Source organism: Physella acuta, unplaced genomic scaffold (genome assembly GCF_028476545.2).
Source record: "Physella acuta isolate Inbredline_101_S28 unplaced genomic scaffold, ASM2847654v3 ptg000950l, whole genome shotgun sequence".
NCBI classification, from domain to species: Eukaryota; Metazoa; Mollusca; class Gastropoda; family Physidae; genus Physella; species Physella acuta.
Window position 1 is genome coordinate 45,105 of NW_026732467.1, and position 19,896 is coordinate 65,000.

The following is a 19,896-nucleotide window of genomic DNA, read 5'->3' on the forward strand; positions in this document are numbered from 1 at the left end:
CAAGCGTCCCATAAGTGGGACGCTAGCAGAATATGGGTTAAAAAGTAGATTTTTAGCCCTCTAATCTAATTATGTGTTATTTATATAGTTGTTGATATTAAACAATGAATATATCTTAGTTAGAGTTATCAGTTGAAAACTATCACCAGGCATCTCTTCGGGGAAGGGGGGGGCTCTGTTCCCCCCCCCCCCATAAAGAGAGTCTAACGACCCCCCCCCAGACGAGATGGAATTTATATAGTAAAAATATACTTTTACTAGTGTCCGCCCCCCCCCCCCCCGGTAAAATGTTGACCGCCCCCCGAAAATATCAAATGCCCCCCCCCCCTCCCGGAGAATAAAAGTCTCATTCAACTCGCAAGCCTTTTTTGACCGTTCAATACATTTCTTTTCAAATACCTGTAAAATGTGCATAATTGAATAGCCTTTAGTGGGATAGGCCTACTAAACAGAAAATGCATAATAGATTAAATATTTTAAATGTTAAAAAAAATAAGAAATTTGAAATTACCATGTGATTTTATCATCGTTTACATTTGTTATTAGCATATTCAGAAATGTGGTCTTTTCTCTGTTAAAATACTTATTTTGTTTATCATTTCTGAGCATGGTCAAAAAAGGCTGAGCTCGACAAAACACACTATAGAGATCACTAAAATAGCTCTAGGCCCGGTTGAAGAAAATGGCAGTTTTCTTCTTTAACAACGCACCACCAAGCTTTTCTAAATTGATGTTAGCAAGTTTTAAAGGCTTGATAGTTCAGTAAAATAAATAAAAACATGTAACTACTTAATAAACAAGTTTGTGAGTCAAGCTTTTATAGTTTATTTCTTCAGTATATTTTTATTAGTAAAACAATAACACAGATCAATAAATAGACTTTCACGTAACCTTAAAGAAGTGGGCAAGAGGTGGTAAAAAATGTCGGCAAAGTTGAGTGAAAACAGCAGAGTTCTGTTTCATCATCAGAGGTGTAGGGAGGGGGGGGGGGGTGCAAATTCTTAATTGAAAGTTTGACTGGGGGGTTGCAAATTGAAAATTTGAGGGGGGGGGGGGGGAGGGGGGGGTGCAAATCGAAAGTTTGATGGGAGGGGTGCGAATTGAAAGTTTGATGGAGGGGGGGGGGGTGCAAAGTGAAAGCGTGAGGAGAGGGGAGGGGTTGCAAATTGAAAGTTTGAGGGGGGGTTCAAATTGAAAGTTTGAGGGGAGGGGTGCGAATTGAAAGTTTGATGGGGGGGGGGCAAAGGTTGTTTCCGAGGGGGCGCCAAATTGAAAGTTCGTACCCGGGTGCTGGGAAGGGTCGCCATTCCTCTGTGCTATATACATAAAAGAGTCCTTCAAAATACATTTTTCTTTTCTTTTGGTAATACCAAAAAAAATTAATTTTTTTTTTTTTTAGATTGGTGCAAAATCTTTCAGTTAAAAAAAAAATAATTGTGAGCTAGTAATGGTAGGACTTAGTTATTTTTATGACCCAGCCTAGTGATAGTACATTGATGACGTCACGTAAATAATGCTAATTTTTTCCCAACCCATATGTAATAAATAGACAGACAGACAGCTACACAACGAATGAAAAAAAAGTTATGCGCTTAAGAAACACGCGTGTTTTTTTTCACTTTAAAAAAAAAATTGCCGGTATCTTCCCCCCCCCCCCCCCACAGTGTGAGGTCATAGTAGTCTAGGCTTCAGTATGCCTGTTTAATACTTCATAGCATGAACTGTGCTGTGACTTATACCCCCTTCCCCACCCTTTACACCAAGCAGTACCAACTACGCACTTGGCGTCGCGGTGCGTTCACACACGTGACCGTATTTACAAAGAGGGGCGGAGTAGTCAAGATTTAATCGTCGGCTTTTGCAAAGATTTCAAAAACAGTTTAACGGAAGGGTCATCCATTTATGAGGTCCACATGGAGTGGGGGGGGGGGGGGGTTCAAAAGACTTTTGTGGACTGGGGTATTCGGGTCCATGCGGCCATCCTTAGGTTACACTTAACATCGAAATGCTTCCATCTAAAAAAATATATTAAAACTCGTATCCTGCGTGTAGAAAGTTAAAATGAGACGACTGTTCTGGTGATTTAAAAACCACCCCAGCATGTAAATAAAACACGGTATTTATGCATACCCTAACATTATTGCAAGAGAGTGTCGTCTCACTTTCTGAAACTCTCATCCCGACTTTCCAGAGTGTTACGTCATTTATGGACGACTCCTAAATAAAAAGAGTACCTCTTTGGTAAGCGACCGCTGAAACAAACAGAAATACTGTGGGCTTGCGACTTATTAATCTTATAAATGCTGATATTAATTATTGCATCCAACGAAAGTAAACGCGTGTGGACGGGGTGGGGGTGGGGGAGTCTAAAATCCGATTTTTTTTTTGGACGTAATAAATGGATGACCCCTTACAGACTGATAAAGTATATCTAAACTACCACTCACGCACCTCCCCCATATTTTTTTTTTATGTCTGCCTGCATGCAAACTCAATAAAAAAAATGGGAAAATCAAGAACCTAACAATTCTGAGGGCGACCATTCTTTTGTTAAATGACAATTTTTAAATACTCGCACACAATCACACGGTCAGTTCAGTGGCGTGCAGAGCTATGTTGATGCCCGGGGCAAACCCAAGGGAAGATGCTCCATAAACTGTATATATATATATATATATATATATATATATATATATATATATATATATATATGGTGTTAAAAGTGTTAGTAGCCCTGCAATTGATGATAAATTATAACACACATTATGTTCTTAAACAGAATACAAATAGAAAAGCATTTAAAAAATTTACTTAGCTACACGCTTGAGAACTGACTCAACAAGTGGATGGAATTTCGGGGAGGGGGGATACAGTTTGAGGACATGCCCGGATGTTGGGGGGGTGGGGGGGGGGGGTGGGGGTGGGGGTGGGGCGGGGGGGGGGGGGGGGGGGGGGGGGGGGGGGGGGGGGAGGGGGAGGGGCTATATGCCAAGCCCAACAAAAAATGTGTCCCAGTTTTCATTACCCTACCGGGTCGGGGCTGGCGGCCACAGTTGAATTAAATTGAGAAAAAAAAAACTAAAAGGTCAAAGTTCGCCATTGTTTATTGCTACAACTGAGGGCACTGTTGATGTTAGGCCTAGTGAGTTCTCCCCCCCCCCTCCAGCTGAACTTGAACAATGCTGTATTTTATAGGAAGACAGTGTCACACCTCGTTGTGATTGTTTTACCTGAGGTGGCTGGCGATGGGTCGATTGAGTGAGCCCTCCCCCCTCCGCCTACACCCCCTTGTACCTGGTATGTAAATTTGAGAAAAAAAAACGTAATGTGATACCCTATTGTATTCTGACCAACGTAGATGTGTTTTTTTTAAGCCTGTACTAATTACGGACCTTAGAAATGCTAGTCTTGTCTCGTACATCGAAGTAGTCGGATAAGTAGGAATAAAGCGTCTCGTCTTAACTCGATACATTGAGAAAATATCGATACTAGTAATAGAGAACAACGATTTCTGCTTGTGCGTTTTGTCGATGTTTAATAGAATGTTTGTATCGCTAAAGACACAACAGACAAAGATATTTAGTTTGACTGCCAGCAGTACTCGAGAAATATATAGATATTGGTGAATGTCGAGGCTAGAGATATAATAGTGGAGCTAATATAAAAGTAAAACAATATTATAATTATATCGTTGTCATAATATTAATTCGCTTTGAGCAAAAAAAAAATGCTACTTTTCCAAATTGGAAGAAAGGTTACGAACAATTAAACCACTATATTTCCCTGGTTTGATACAGCCTCGCTGTATATGTTTAAGACAACGATGGTAAAACTTGGACCCGCGCTATGGTCGACTCTAGGCCCCGCGTAGGTCCTATGCCAACCCTGTGTGGGAAATAATCCAGTAACGGCTACCCAGGGCCGTTATAACTCCCACAATTCATTAAATCAACGTGGACTCACTTACTTTACAGATGGCTCTACTATTTATAACATCACTTCTATTTAAGAGCCCATTTACTTTACAGATAGCTTTACTTTGCATTAAAATACTTTAACACAACTTTTAGCATACCCTACAATTCATAAAAATAATGATGCCTATTCTTGAGGGTGTCCTTACAGTGTCTCAGAAACAATACGAACATTCTTATTCTTTAGTGTATTCATATGCATCCAACCGAATAAATTCTCTAGGGTGCCCCTACAATTTTTCAATAACTAATATGGGCTTACTTCATCTGCAAATGCCTTTAAATTTATTTTACCAAAAATTCCCCCAACAATTATAAGGATGCCCTAAAAATGTATTATAATGAATATACTATACGTAAATACTTTAAAGATGCCCCCTACAATAGATAAAATGATGATGGGTATAGTTACTGTACGGATGCCCTTCAAATACATCAAACGAATATAAGCTTAATAACTTCAAAGATGCCCCTGCAGGGTATATATATATATATATATATATATATATATATATATATATATATATATATATATATATATGGATATAATAATTGTTGCTCTAAGGTTCTCACTGAAAAGTAGTAAAACTAATATGGACATAATTACTTTAAATACTTTAAAAAGATGCCCCTTCTGTGCCTAGGAATTAAATGGGCAAAAAGTATTCTAAATGATGCCCCTTGACTAGACTATACAAAATAAATATCAGATACACACTTTAATATAAAGACTGCATTTATTAAAGAAACTTTAAAGCCCGCTTTTTCCATAAAAGTTGTGCTATACAGATAGAATGTCATAACGAGTGATAGACGATTGAGAATGACAATGTGTTTGTTTTGAGTGGGATTGGCAAAAAAAATTAAATCATTGTTGAGGCAGATGAAAACGTATTATGACTCAAAGACACAGTTTTCAAAAAAAAAAAAAAAAAAACCAACAAAAAAAACAGCACGCCACTGGGTCAGTCGCGACACAAAATATCTCTACCCTCCCCTTTCCCGCAGCAACTGAACATCCATTGTTTTTTTTTCTGCGAACCAGCGAAAAACGTCACAACAGTGTAGACCCTCGCGAAAGCGTGGGAAAAAAATTGGGGTAAATTCACTTAAAAATAGCAATTTTTTAAGTTGGAAAAGTTTTGTTTCTAAGAATAATTTTTACACGTGTGATTCTGAAATTACATAAGTCGTGCAAGTATTTAAGTTAGGACTAGAGGGTTCCCAGAAAGAACCGCAAACAGAAAAAAGCGCAAACAGAAAAAATCGCAAACAGAAAAAAGCGCAAACAGAAAAAATCGCAAACAGAAAAAAAGCGCAAACAGAAAAAAGCGCACACAGAAAAAAGCGCAAACAGAAAAAGCGCAAACGGAAAAAAGCGCAAACGGATTTGCACCCCCCTCCCTCAAACTTGCGATTTGCACCCCCCTCAAGTTTTCGATTTGCACCACCCCTCAAGTTTTTCTCTATATATTTTGCTATTTTTTGCCTTGGTGTCACCCCCCCCCCCTAAATGGTGTCACCCGCTGCGGTCCGCACCCCCGCACCCCCCCCCCCCCCCCGCTGAATAGCCATCTCAATATTTGGCCATTAATATCAATATCAATCATAAAAACATTTACTAAAGAAAACCTATCATGTCGTATAACATGTACGCCAAACATTTGGTGACCTACCACAGGGGCGGATTAAGCTTCAGCGGGGCCCCTGGCTGAAACTTTGTAGTTTATATAATTACATATCACAAAACAGAAGCCTACCCAGAAATAAAGGTCGAATGGAATGTACTAAAGGTTAACAGAAGCCATGGCTTAGCCAAAAAATGTTACGTTTAATGTAATGTTAAAATACATTGAGACATAAGAGCATTTAAAGTAACAATTACTTATTTACCTATGCAAAATAAATTATGAATACATACATTTATTACATTTCTTCTTACTTAGAACTAAAGACCAAGTAACTTTTATAGGGAACATTTTCGAGCTTTCCTGATAGCAAACTCTTCTATTAGTTCTGTACGTATAATTCAGTGAGCTTACAATGTCTCATAAGTGAGAGCATACTAAGCCTCTGCTGTCCCATTGTGCTTCTAAGATATTTTTCTTTTGGGAAAATGAGCGCTCTCCGCTGCAGTTAGACGTCATCATACACAGATAAATTCGAAGAGCAATGTGCACATTTGGAAAGCTCTAAATGCACTTGAATCTATAATAATAATTTTGAAGATATACACTTAAAAGTTTTAGCTGAGTACCCAAAAATATGGAAGAAGATTATGAATTCATTCTTTATTGGGCATAAAATATAATATTATATGAATGGTGGAAAACCTACGAGGGGGGTTAATTTTTCAAGATGGCCGCCGTTTTCATAGTTACCAAGATTTTTCCACCATTTTTTTTAGTGAAAATGCATATGCGGATGTATTTTAATAAAGCTGTAAAGAAATAATTGTTTTCTAACGACTATTACAAAAGTTTTTTTTTTTACCGGAGCCTCCGCTTTTAAAAAAAAATTACTTATCAAGGCGAAAACATTCACTACGGCTAAATTCCAAGGAATTCAGAACTCAAATGTTTTAATGGGTGAAACTTCGGGGCGGGGAGACAGTTGGGGGACATGTCGGGTGTGTGTGTGTGTGGGGGGGGGGGGGGAGATGCCCATGCCATGCAAAAAGAGTCTCATCCGGTTTTGTATTACCGTGAGGGACAGCGGTAACGCCTTTATTTATAGGCTTTTTCTCTCTTGGCCGGTTTGGCAATTCCTATAGTGCAATTAATACGAGTGAGAGTGTGCCTTGAAGAAGAAATGTTTCGCATTTTTTAAAATCTCTAAGCCACTCGGTCAAAAGGTCAATACTTAAAAAAAAACTCTTCTGTGTCTAACCATCCTATTCGCTATATCAGACCCTCCCTACAACTGGGACGTTTTTTCCCAAATTTAACACCCATGTAACACATACTCTCGACAAAAATCGTCTACCGTCAAGTTTACACCGTCCTTAGCCTATTAGTCTCTACTAGGCCTAGTCTAGTCTTATATTTATCTATATAAGCTACGCTATGACAATACGCAAACAACCCCTCATACAAATACCCCCACCCCCACCCTCCCTCAGCCTCGACACTATGTGTTTTTAAATGGTTTTCAAAACATTTTCTATCGGTAGGCCTAACGATGTCAGGTAGAGAGTTAAATAAGGCAACATTAAACATTAAAGATCAGAGAGTATCTGATGGATATTGCTTGTCTCGGCACATTCACTGATAAAGCTTTTATTTAAGTGATGCTGGTTAATACTTGGTGAAATTTTAACTCATACTTCTGACATTAAAAAAATAATTTAACTAAGCTGTTAAAAAATCAATGATAAAGTTAATAAAGTAATATTTGCTGTAGTTGAGAAATCAAAATTTGGGGGCCCCTAAAATTCGTGGGCCCCTGGCTGCAGCCCTTTCAGCACCCCCCTTAATCCGCCACTGACCTACCATATAAACATTTCTTAACACGTAGCTAAACCAGCAATCTAAAGCTAGTAGTGAATTAACAATAATCAAATTTATTGCAAAAGCTTGTGGAAATATTAATTAATTAATACTTTTATGAATTATATATTCAGAGAGTGCAAATTAACTTTGGATTAATTATATGTAATTTGTGTAGTTGTATACGCATGGCAATTTTTATAATTCATCTACAAATATTTATAAAAACTTACCAAGTCAATTCTCCGAAGATCGCCAGTAATAATAATCCGTTGGTTTTTATGGCATATCGCATCACGAGACGCGCCGAGACTAGCCCGTCGAAATCTCGCGCTACCCGGAATGTCTTTAAAAAAAACAACACTGGGAGGCAAGAAATTCCCGGTTTAAAGATTGGCCGATGCTAGCCGGAAAAAGATACGCATGCGCAATGGAGAGAAACTAAGACTTGCCATCGCGGCGATGTTTTCGATGGTACTGCGCATGCGTGTGTTTACAACCCCAGAGCCCTAACACCATTCGTTAAAGATTTTCCCCGGCTATTTATCAAAATTCCCGGTTTTCACGGCCGGGTAATTAAATTTCGAAATTCGCGTTTTTTTTCCCGGTTTCCCGGCTGCGTGGGAAACCTGTGAACTGTTTTTATTGTGATATCAAGCCTAACCTAATTGGTATGGGGTCATCCATAAATGACGTCACGCTTTTTCTGACGATTTTTACCTCCCCCCTCCCCTCCGTCACACTTCGTCACAAAAAGCCAGACCCCCCCCCCCCTAAAATGACGTCACACCTCAACCTACAACCACCTCAAAATTGCAGTTGAATTTTTTTAAAACATTGATATTTTTCCAAAATCTTGTCTAAACTATTACAATTTATTAAAACAGTTATCTAAAACGCGAAATAACGTCTAAAATTCGTTTTCTAACATTGCTTTTTTATAATGCAAAAATGTGACGTCGCAACATCTGACCCCCCCCCCCCCTCCCCCTCATCACACATCGTCACAAAATTACGGACCCCCCCTCCTCCTACGAGTGTGACGTCATTTATGGATGACCCCTATGTCGCCACAGTTCTGTAATACCTAATTAAAATGCCAGACCCTACTGATAACTTCCTATGGAAGCGACCATATTTAGTCTAAACATAAACAATACGGTATGTCAACAGCTTCAGCGAGAGCGCCTCCCCCCTCACTCCCCACCGGCTGACGTAAGGATGACGGGCTGTGATAACTGGGGGAGACAGACCATTTTTAGCCTGGCTCTGCGCGTCTTCTATTTTTGTTTCCTCCAAACCGCCCGCCGTAGTGTCGCCACCAGTAATTACAATGTGACGGCTTGTATCTATAGTGAGTGGACGCAGTGTTATTCCAGTTTTTTTCTCTTCCGGGGTGGAGTGTGGGGGGGGGGGGGGGGGGGGGGAGATTGGCACTTGACAGTGACACCGGTAAAAATGTTTCCTATATAAATTCTATCTTTTTCGGGGATTGGTAGACTTTCTTCGATAAGTAGTCCAGGGTAGCCCACCCGCCCCCCCCCCCGAAGAGATGCCTCTGAGTGGACGTACAGTCGAGCACACTAATTACTATTCCCAGTGGAGTAGCGAGGTCGGGTGTCACCCGGTGCGGCACTTAATGGTGTCACCCCCCCCCCCCCCAGAGGCGTAGCGACCCTTACTGGGGACAAACTTTCAAATTTTCGATTTGCAACCCCCCTCAAGCTTTCGCTTTGCACCCCTCCCCCCCTCAAACTTTCAATTTGCACCCCCCGCAAGTTTTTCTCTATATATTCTGCTATTTTTTGCCTTGGTGTCACCCCCCTAAATGGTGTCACCCCCCCTAAATGGTGTCACCCGGTGCTGTGCGCACCCTCGCCCCCCCCCCTCGCTATGCCCCTGGCTATTCCTATTACAGCTATTATGGGACAGAGTGGTCTAGCGGTAGAGAGCTGGACTGCTAACCGTTAGTCTCGAGTTCGAATCCGGGTTCAAGTAAGTAGACCGTCCATGAGTCCACCCAACTCTGATCGGTACCTAACTCACGTTAGGGTAAGTAAAGGCGGCTGAGCATAGTGCTGACCACACTATCTCTTCATATGTCGAGGTCACAGAAACAAGTGAACTCTACTTCACTTGCCCCATAGACCGTCAGGTTTGAAAGGGAAACTTTATTACAGCTATTAAGATCAATCTAAATTACAGTTTAACAATATATAGTATGGACATAAATACAATTAAGAATTAAAATAGTATGGACATAAATACAATTTAAAATTAAAGGATATTTTATCCTAGTCCTCTATCCTATGCAAATCCCTTTCATAACGATTAGTAACAATTGAATCCAGAGGGGAAAAAAAAACAGTTTTCTACTTCTAGGAAAAAAAAAATGAGAATTTGTGTTTGAGATCCTTTGCATGGGTTTACACTTTCATATTGTTATGTGTGATAGATTAACATTAGTACAACATGAATATGGCGCTAACTAAAAAAAAAGTTGACATTTGTGGTTATGTAGTGTGTCCTTAAATTAATTTTCTTCCGAGATCGCAGCAACATGCACGACAGGTGCTAGTTACTTTAAAAAAAAAACACAAAAAATAACTAACAAACACACCTCACTGGCAATAGATTGAAAAAAAAAACAAATGAACAAAGATAGTTCAAGTTTATTTGATGAATCATTTCAAATGAGAAGGTAACACTACAGATGTAGGAGCAGGCTATGAAGACCTTCAGGGAACAAAAAAAAGCATGCACAATACAATAATTGATAACAATAGGAGGAATGGCCATCTGCAGAGAAAGGAATGCAAAGGAGATGATAATATCAACAGTACAAAGGTTATCCAACTTTACTTGGAAAAAAAATTAACTCTTTATCTACCTCAAAACACTGAGTATATATATTTTTTAACCTAAAAAAAAATAAACAATAAAAACTTCTAAAATATGATAAGTTTCATTTCTATAGTGACTAGCATTGAACATGTAAACATAATGTACTTAGGTATATTTTGAAAATATAGTTGCATAGTTTGTATACATCCTTACAAATATATTATATTAAATGTAACAAAATAAACATGGTTTATACAGTATTTGAACCACATTGGTTTAGCATTGCATTGTCCAATAAAAAAATTGAACATTTCAAATATTCTTCTATATGAATCAAAATTTCAATTATTTTCCTATCCTAACAAAAAGCAAATAAACAAATCAAAATTTAGAGGATACAAAATATTTTTGAACACATTTAGGCCCTATATATTTTACTTATATATATTTTTACTCTGCAAACCAAATTAGCAAAATAACAGAAAATGATGGTTTAAAATACTTTTGTACACAACATTTCAGACTATTTTTTTAATGTGTACATTCTGACTTTGTAGATTATTTACTAATTTAAGAAATCTATTATTTAAGGTTTGCATAATAAAGGTAATGAAACATCCTGTCCAGAATTTAAAATAGAAAAAAAAAACAAAAAAAAAACAACCAATCTCAATAAATTATTAATTTTTTAAAAATAGAAAACACGGCTTAACTAAAGTAACAGATCAATGTGTTTTTATATAGAGCTCAGTACATGGCCATATAGATTTTACATGAACAACCAGACTTGTATAAAAAAAAATTGAATGTAAAGAACTTAAAAAAAAATATTACTAGTAAAAATGTGTAATCACAGCTAATTAACACAACCTTACAATTGAAGAACACTCATAGAAACTAAGCACATTTTTCTAATCACTGTCAAAAGATATGTGCTCTGTCCTATTGCTTTAATGGTTGGGGTGGGGAGTATGTAGTGCAGGCACCAGGTTATTTAGCACCCTAGGCAAAAGTTATTAAAATGCGCCCCCCCCCCCCTTCTGAAATTTTTTTTTGGGCCCCCTTAATATATATATATATATATATATATATATATATATATATATATATATATATATATACACATTAGATATATATTATCAGACTAACTCACTAAATGCTAAATTAAATCATTTCATTGCAAAGTATATCCATCATGAGACAACAAACCACACAGAGATAGGCTCAAATTCATTTCTGGCTTGGAATATTCAAGTTTTAAAATTTCTCATTTACGGCCAACAAAAATTATGAATAGTGTTCTTTCTTATTTGGCAAGTCGGTCAAAGACTAGGAATCAAGGAAACTTGAACCCAGAGCGAAATGGAATTTATATAGAAACTATATACTTTACTTTTAACATTTTTCACCAACGCGAATACTTACATATAGGTCTAATTTGAAAGATCGCTATGCCTTTGTGTAAAGTATATAGTTAATGTAATCTAATCAAAGTTATAAATTATTAGGTACTTTTAAAATAATTGCGATTTCACATTTTTGCGCCCCCCCCCCCTATGAACAGCGCCCTAGGTGACCGCCTAGTTTGCCTTATAGGTAGCGCCGGGCCTGGGAGTATGTGATGAGGTAATGACATACAGAGGTTGGATGGGGATGGAGCAGGAATAGCCAGGACTGACACCTTAACTCCAGTATGTGAGTTAAAGAATCATTGATTATATATATATATATATATATATATATATATATATATATATATATATACACACACACACACACACATATATCTAAACAAAACTTTTGAACAGGTATCCAATTTTCGGAATTACTTAGTCTTACAATAACTTTTAACACTTTAAAGCAAAGAACATTTTGCTTTTAAAAGTTGGATGGTATTAAAATGTCACAACTTTCAAGAATACAAATAAAAAATTGACTTTGTTTTTTTTAAACACTAATCTTTGTAAAAGTTCTCTTCAGAAAGGAAAGGTAACATGGTCTTTTAAAAATAGTTTTTAAAAATTAATTATGGATTTGTTTAACGATGGTCTCTAAGGCAAATGTCACGATGACTTATGGAATCCTGACTTGAACAAAACCAGAACTTTGTGATGATTCAGACCTTTCAGTAAAATTAAAAATTTTTATTTATCGAAAAAGAAGAGAACTGCCCAAAGATGAATATGTCCATGAGAGTTGGAATATAAGTTTATTTAACTCATGTCAAAAAGTTATAGGATGACAGGTCAGTAAATATACTCAGTATGTATGTGTGTTCATCAAATTTTAAAAAATGTATGTTTCACATACATTATCAGTGTGTAAATAGCTTTGTGTTTAAAAAACATGAAAAAAAATTAACACAAATTTATGTATGCTATTAAAATACAATTTTTGGTATTTAGACTTCTCATAATTTTCTTTTTAAGTACAGTGTCACAAAAATATTGAATTAAAATAAATGTTTTGAATGAAAAAAAATTTCTTTACAAAGGTTACTGGTAATGAAAAATAATATATTTAAATCAGCAATAAAATCAGCATTGTGAAATAGTAAACAAAGTTGTGAAAGTATTTAAAATAATATACACTTTGAAAATAGAAGGAATAAAATCTGAATTAAATTCAAAGAACTTTAATTAAATGTTGTTTTACAACTTTAAAGTGGGTAATGTTCAAGGAAAATATAAGCTGTTGGATCCACAACACTTTGTATAAGATGTCACTGACAATTAAAAAACATGAAAGGGAATAAGTGAATGGAATAAATTACATTTTTAGGAAATAAGGATAATGTACCTTGGATAAAAGCAGGGGAAGTAAAAATATTGCTGACATATAACAATGGATATCTAGGATATAAGCACCTTATAAGCTGATACCTGTTACATTAGAAATGGAGAAAATCAAAATTTCTTAAAGCTAGAGTTTTAGAACACGAGAAAATGTTTTTAAATGCATAGTAAGAAACAGTTTTAATAGTTATTGTTAAAAAAAACAACAACAACAAATTCTGAATAAAACAACCAACAAAGTGATTGGAATCAAGTATTTCTAAACAAAGTGAAGATAACGGAATACTAGGCGTAACAACATGTTTTTTATCTGCTTCAACAATTGAAAAAAAAAATAGAAAATTCTTTAACGTTGACAGTATTATACAAAAATAAATGTTTTACATTTTTGTTTTGATTCAAGTAAAATCAACTTTGGTTAATAAAATATACATTTACATTAACTTTTTTTACAACATGAAATCTTCCACAACTGATGCCACACATTTAATGTACATTTTAGGCTGCATAAGATTGTATGTCAATGTGTCAATAATTTGTAAACTGATATAAAATGTATGCCTTAAGATTTTAGAATGGTTAAATTTACTTCTCATTATATTTATAAAAGGATTTAAAAAATTCAAGACAGACTGAAAAAAAATTAACATAAAGTATGTAACATTACATATGGAAGCCAATATCTGTACATATGTTGTATATGAATATGATATTTACATAACAAATAACATTTGCTATCACACAAAGATGAATGCCTGCATAGTTGAAACATCAATACTGACAAAGTTTGTTACAGGTAAATAATTTGATATCAATTTATTTGGTAAGGCTCAGTGGCAAGCGAGTCTTGATGTACTGCGTGTGTGGTGTGTTGATGTCAAAGGTCATGTGGGAGATGGTGTGTGACAGTTTAGGCCTAGAAGTGATCCACTAGTATTGACACACTGTTCTGGTCAACCCTGCCTTTAGCCACGCCCTCTGACCCCGCGAGGGTCATGTTCTGCCACTCTGTTGTGTGACCTGTTATAGAACAAAGTTCAGTCAACTCTGGCATTTAGCTATTGTCAGCCTAAACAGATACAGAGATTATATCTGAATCTAACAAGAAATGGGATTGTACAGTGCACAATTTATTAACAGGGAAGTTTGTAGGATGCCCTGAGTCTACCCAGCTGTAATGGGTACCTGACTCAAGTCGGAGATAAGTTAAGACAGCTGGGATATAGAACTGACCATATTAAAAAACTAAGACAGCTGGGATATAGAACTGACCATATTAAAAAACTAAGACAGCTGAGATATAGAACTGACCATATTAAAAAACTAAGACAGCTGGGATATAGAACTGACCATATTAAAAAACTAAGACAGCTGGGATATAGAACTGACCATATTAAAAAAACTAAGACAGCTGGGATATAGAACTGACCATATTAAAAAACTAAGACAGCTGGGATATAGAACTGACCATATTAAAAAACTAAGACAGCTGGGATATAGAACTGACCATATTAAAAAAACTAAGACAGCTGGGATATAGAACTGACCATATTAAAAAACTAAGACAGCTGGGATATAGAACTGACCATATTAAAAAAAAACTGGGATATAGAACTGACCATATTAAAAAACTAAGACAGCTGGGATATAGAACTGACCATATTAAAAAACTAAGACAGCTGGGATATAGAACTGACCATATTAAAAAACTAAGACAGCTGGGATATAGAACTGACCATATTAAAAAACTAAGACAGCTGGGATATAGAACTGACCATATTAAAAAAAAAACTGGGATATAGAACTGACCATATTAAAAAACTAAGACAGCTGGGATATAGAACTGACCATATTAAAAAACTAAGACAGTTGGGATATAGAACTGACCATATTAAAAAAAAAACTGGGATATAGAACTGACCATATTAAAAAACTAAGACAGCTGGGATATAGAACTGACCATATTAAAAAACTAAGACAGCTGGGATATAGAACTGACCATATTAAAAAAAAAACTGGGATATAGAACTGACCATATTAAAAAACTAAGACAGCTGGGATATAGAACTGACCATATTAAAAAACTAAGACAGTTGGGATATAGAACTGACCATATTAAAAAAACTAAGGCTGCTGGGATATAGAACTGACCATATTAAAAAATTAAGACAGCTGGGATATAGAACTGACCATATTAAAAAAAAACTGGGATATAGAACTGACCATATTAAAAAACTAAGACAGCTGGGATATAGAACTGACCATATTAAAAAAACTAAGACAGCTGGGATATAGAACTGACCATATTAAAAAACTAAGACAGCTGGGATATAGAACTGACCATATTAAAAAAAAACTGGGAAATAGAACTGACCATATTAAAAAACTAAGACAGCTGGGATATAGAACTGACCATATTAAAAAACTAAGACAGCTGAGATATAGAACTGACCATATTAAAAAAACTAAGACAGCTGGGATATAGAACTGACCATATTAAAAAAACTTAGCTGGGATATAGAACTGACCATATTAAAAAACTAAGACAGCTGGGATATAGAACTGACCATATTAAAAAACTAAGACAGCTGGGATATAGAACTGACCATATTAAAAAAACTAAGACAGCTGGGATATAGAACTGACCATATTAAAAAACTAAGACAGCTGGGATATAGAACTGACCATATTAAAAAACTAAGACAGCTGAGATATAGAACTGACCATATTAAAAAAAAACTGGGATATAGAACTGACCATATTAAAAAACTAAGACAGCTGGGATATAGAACTGACCATATTAAAAAACTAAGACAGCTGGGATATAGAACTGACCATATTAAAAAACTAAGACAGCTGGGATATAGAACTGACCATATTTAAAAAAAAAACTAAGGCTGCTGGGATATAGAACTGGCCACTTTATCCTTTCATACACCTAGGTGTAAGAAACAGGTAATCTGTTTATTTTACCTGATTAACTGAGAGGTTTGAAAGAGTATTATTTAGTCTTGCTACACAGTTCATTGAGAGCTGTGTTGTAATTTGATACGACCTATACATGGGATGGTGGGTTGGGAGTGGTGATCACTCATTTATCAGGCTGTATATTCAACTTGGATTTACCTGAGTCTACCCAGTTATAATTGGTGCCCAATATAATATGAGGACGCTAGGCTGCTAACCCAAAAGTCTCAAGTTTGAATCCGGGTTCAAGTCAGTATAACGCCACTGAGTCCACCCAGCTCTAATGTGTACCTAACTCATGTTAGGGAAAGCAAAGGCGGCTGGGCATAGTGCTGAATACACTTTCCCTTTATATGCCAAGGTCTCTGACACAGATGAACTCTACTTCAGCTGCCGTGTGTCTTGGGCACAAACGGGAAAAGATGATAAATAAATCTTCCGTTGACTACATCCTGTGTAAGCCTACCTGAGGGCAAGTCACTAGATCTTAGTACAATCTATCAGCTCTCTGGGTTAGCCGCAGGTGAACTCTACTTCATCTGCCATATCAACTCACAAGTCCTAAATGGTAACTATTTACTTCACATTTTTACTGGTCAGCAATAAATGTTTAAATGTTTATTGTAAGCCACCTGAGGGTGAGTCGCTAGACTTCAGTGCAAATGACCAGCTCTCTGGGTTAGCCGCAGGTGAACTCTACTTCACCTGCCATATTAACTCACAAGTTTGTTAACTGGTCAGCAAGCAATGTTTATTGTAAGCCTAACTGAGGGTGAGTCACTAGACTTGAGTGCAAACGACCAGCTCTCTGGGTTAGCCGCAGGTGAACTCTACTTCACCTGCCATATTAACTCGCAAGTTTGTTTTTACTGTAAGCTTACCTGAGGGTGAGTCGCTAGACTTGAGTGCAAACGACCAGCTCTCTGGGTTAGCCGTAGGTGAACTCTACTTCACCTGCCCTATTAACTCACATGTTTGTTTACTGGTCAGCAAGCAATGTTTATTGTAAGCTTACCTGAGGGTGAGTCGCTAGACTTCAGTGCAAACGACCAGCTCTCTGGGTTAGCCGAGGCACAGTGGGGCAGACGCAGCTCCACAGGTTTTTTAAACTGGATGCCGTGGGGGCCGCACATTACTAGAGGACTCAGCAATGTTTCACCTGCAACAGAAAATGTTTTTTTTTCTTGTTAAGGGATTATATTATACAACACAAAGAAATATTAACATGAGGTCAATAGTACTTTGAACTCCAATTTTAATGTTGGAAATGCAAAACAGTAAAATATGAAACTTCATGCAGTAGACAAACACAATACTAAAATTCTTGTTTTTACTTAAAGTTTTTTTGTGGTCAAAATACATGTGTACAAAAATGAACACTGTGTCATAAAGGGATATGTTAGCTCAGGGGTCAGCAAATTGCGGCCGCATGCGGCTCTTCTGATGTCAAGGTGTGGCTCTTCAGCTTCAAGCACAAAAATCAATAATTATTTTATTTTATTTTTAAAACTATTTCTTGGTTGTTATTTAAATGTAAACAATGCCTGTGCTTGGATCATATTTATCGGTGCCCTGGTTTACCTACACTACTGCCATAAGGCGTGCTGTATGAAAGCCTTGAGCATAAGTTAATCACTCACTGTACAGCCCCAGCTCGGTTTAATCATGGAATGTCGTGTGCCGCATTATCAATATTGTAGGGTGCTCCTTAAAACTACCATAGCGCGTAGTGTTCGCGGGATAGCCCTGGGCTCCAAATAGCACCATGCAGAGACGCTGAGGATGTGCCTGATTCGATTTAGTGAGCGACCCATTGTATCGTAAATGAATGTAAGTGCCATGTTGCTCACGGGTAAGCTCGGGGTGCCAAATTGCTCACTGCCTGCGCACCTTATTCAATTAAGTCAACAATTATTGTTGCCCATCGTGTCTTTAGTGTATAGCCTTTTTTTAAAACGAACGTAGATGCCATAGTGCTCACAGGTGAGCCTAAGGTTTTTCAGGTCGCGCAATCGACGAGGTGCCGGTGGCTGTGACTGTTGCAGTTTTGCCGCTGAATATAGTAGTATCCCTTAACCGCTAGGTAGGAATCGACTTTTAATTTTATAAACCGTATCGCTCCCTGCCGGGGCGCCACCCCTGCGAATTCGAAATTCTCCTCAGGAGTATTCTCAACAAATTCCTAAAGTTTCATGGCGATCGGATGAAAGGTGTAGTAATGAATAAAAGACAATCACACACCCACACCTACATACCTATATATATATATATATCTTTAAAAGGTGGGAAATTTTGTAAATTGTAACTTTTGGCTCCTCTGTCTCAAAAGGTTGCCGACCCCTGTGCTAGCTAGTTCTGTAGAGTTCACCTGTTTCTATGATCTCGGTATATAAAGGGATATTGTGGACAGCTGTATTTACTTTTCTTAACATGAAGTTGGTACCCATCAAAGCTGGATAGACTCAGGGACGCTCTACTGGTAAGAACCAGGATTTGAACTTGAGCCTTTTGAGGCAGCAGTCTAGCGGTCTACAGCTAGGTCATGCCATCCCATATGTGAACAGTCATCTTCTGCAACAAGTTATGTCCCTTCCTCTGAAAGCTGGAGTTACCTACCTTTCTCAGTGTCAAGTGGAGGGAGTAGGCTATTGTCTCTGCACACTTTAAAATAAATTTCTTGATCTTTGTTGTCTTCTATAGCACCTTCAGGTATTAAAATACTAACACCAGTCTCTGTGGAACCAATAGAATTTTTTTGTTTGTAATTTTTCACTCAAAAAAAAAGGAAACATAAATGGATTAAATGACACACCACATACACACTATTGCAGTGGTCTTTCTACCATACACATATTGAAAAAAACCATTCTGCTGACCAGTGATGTGTACATGCCCTCACCTTTAGACTCCAGAAGACCACCCTTGGATGTGAAGATGCCTTTAGCCGTGGCAATGATTGTGTGTTTTTCATCAAGACTCTCTGTGTCACCATTCATAAAGGTGTCATCTCCACTTCTCGACCTGGTGACACAAGAAAAATAACTTTATAACTTTTTAAAATTTTTCTGAGAATTTTTAAAAAAATTTCTTTTATTTTGAAGAAGTGTTTGACTTTTATTTTAGAAACACTCAACTCTGTGCATTGTTATTTGAAAAGGACTTTAAAAGGCAGAAAAAATATAAAATTATAACACCAACAAAAAAGGTGCAGCTGAATATTTAGGCAAATAAAGCAATTTTTGTTTATTTACTAAAGGTAACATTATAATTAGTTACATTCCTAACAAATTGTACATTTATTAACTTAAGTATGTTATTTTGAATTATATTAAATATATTCAAATTTAAGGCATTTAATTATTAATAGTGGCATATACATTGAAAAACTAGATAAAATAGCTACATTGCATCACTTAAAAATTTACACTTTTTATCAGTAAATCCCAGAAAGTGTTAAATCCTGGTTGTGCTTGGTTTTTAAAGTTTTGATTTGATAAGAGTTTTATAGTTTTTTATTAAATGTAAACAAATTTATTGCTTGCATGGTGATATACTTTCATTGAAAAAGACAATGCCTTAAAATCACAGATAAAATAAAGTCTTGATATCTCAATTACTAAAACACAGAAATGGTTAGTAAGTAAGAAAATCCTTTAGGCCACAATGATTCTAAGAAAATGTGAAATATGTGGAGTACTTTCCCTTTGGAATTCAAGGCCCATTTAAATTTAAATTAACAATTGTTTATTGTTTTTTTTTAAACTTAAATTATTCTTGTTTAAAAAAAATTAAATGATGAATAAAAAAAATAATGAGTTTTAAAATTTA

At 36.5% G+C, this 19,896-nt stretch overlaps 1 protein-coding gene across 2 annotated transcripts in view; it reads right to left on the bottom strand.

Moving 5' to 3' along the window:
* The window catches only part of LOC131953766 (tight junction protein ZO-1), a 190,528-nt gene that overhangs the window by 38,406 nt on the left and 132,226 nt on the right, over positions 1-19,896 (bottom strand). The window contains exons 33-36 of one of the 2 annotated variants that reach the window (XM_059317125.1): positions 18,968-19,089; positions 18,685-18,801; positions 17,084-17,227; positions 11,432-14,121 (exon numbers count right to left, since the gene is read on the bottom strand). In XM_059317125.1, the coding sequence (XP_059173108.1) occupies positions 14,018-14,121; positions 17,084-17,227; positions 18,685-18,801; positions 18,968-19,089 (487 nt within the window). In that variant the 3' untranslated portion in view covers positions 11,432-14,017. Of the gene's footprint in view, positions 1-11,431; positions 14,122-17,083; positions 17,228-18,684; positions 18,802-18,967; positions 19,090-19,896 lie in introns of those variants that run through there. The other variant, XM_059317126.1, reaches the window with a different exon arrangement.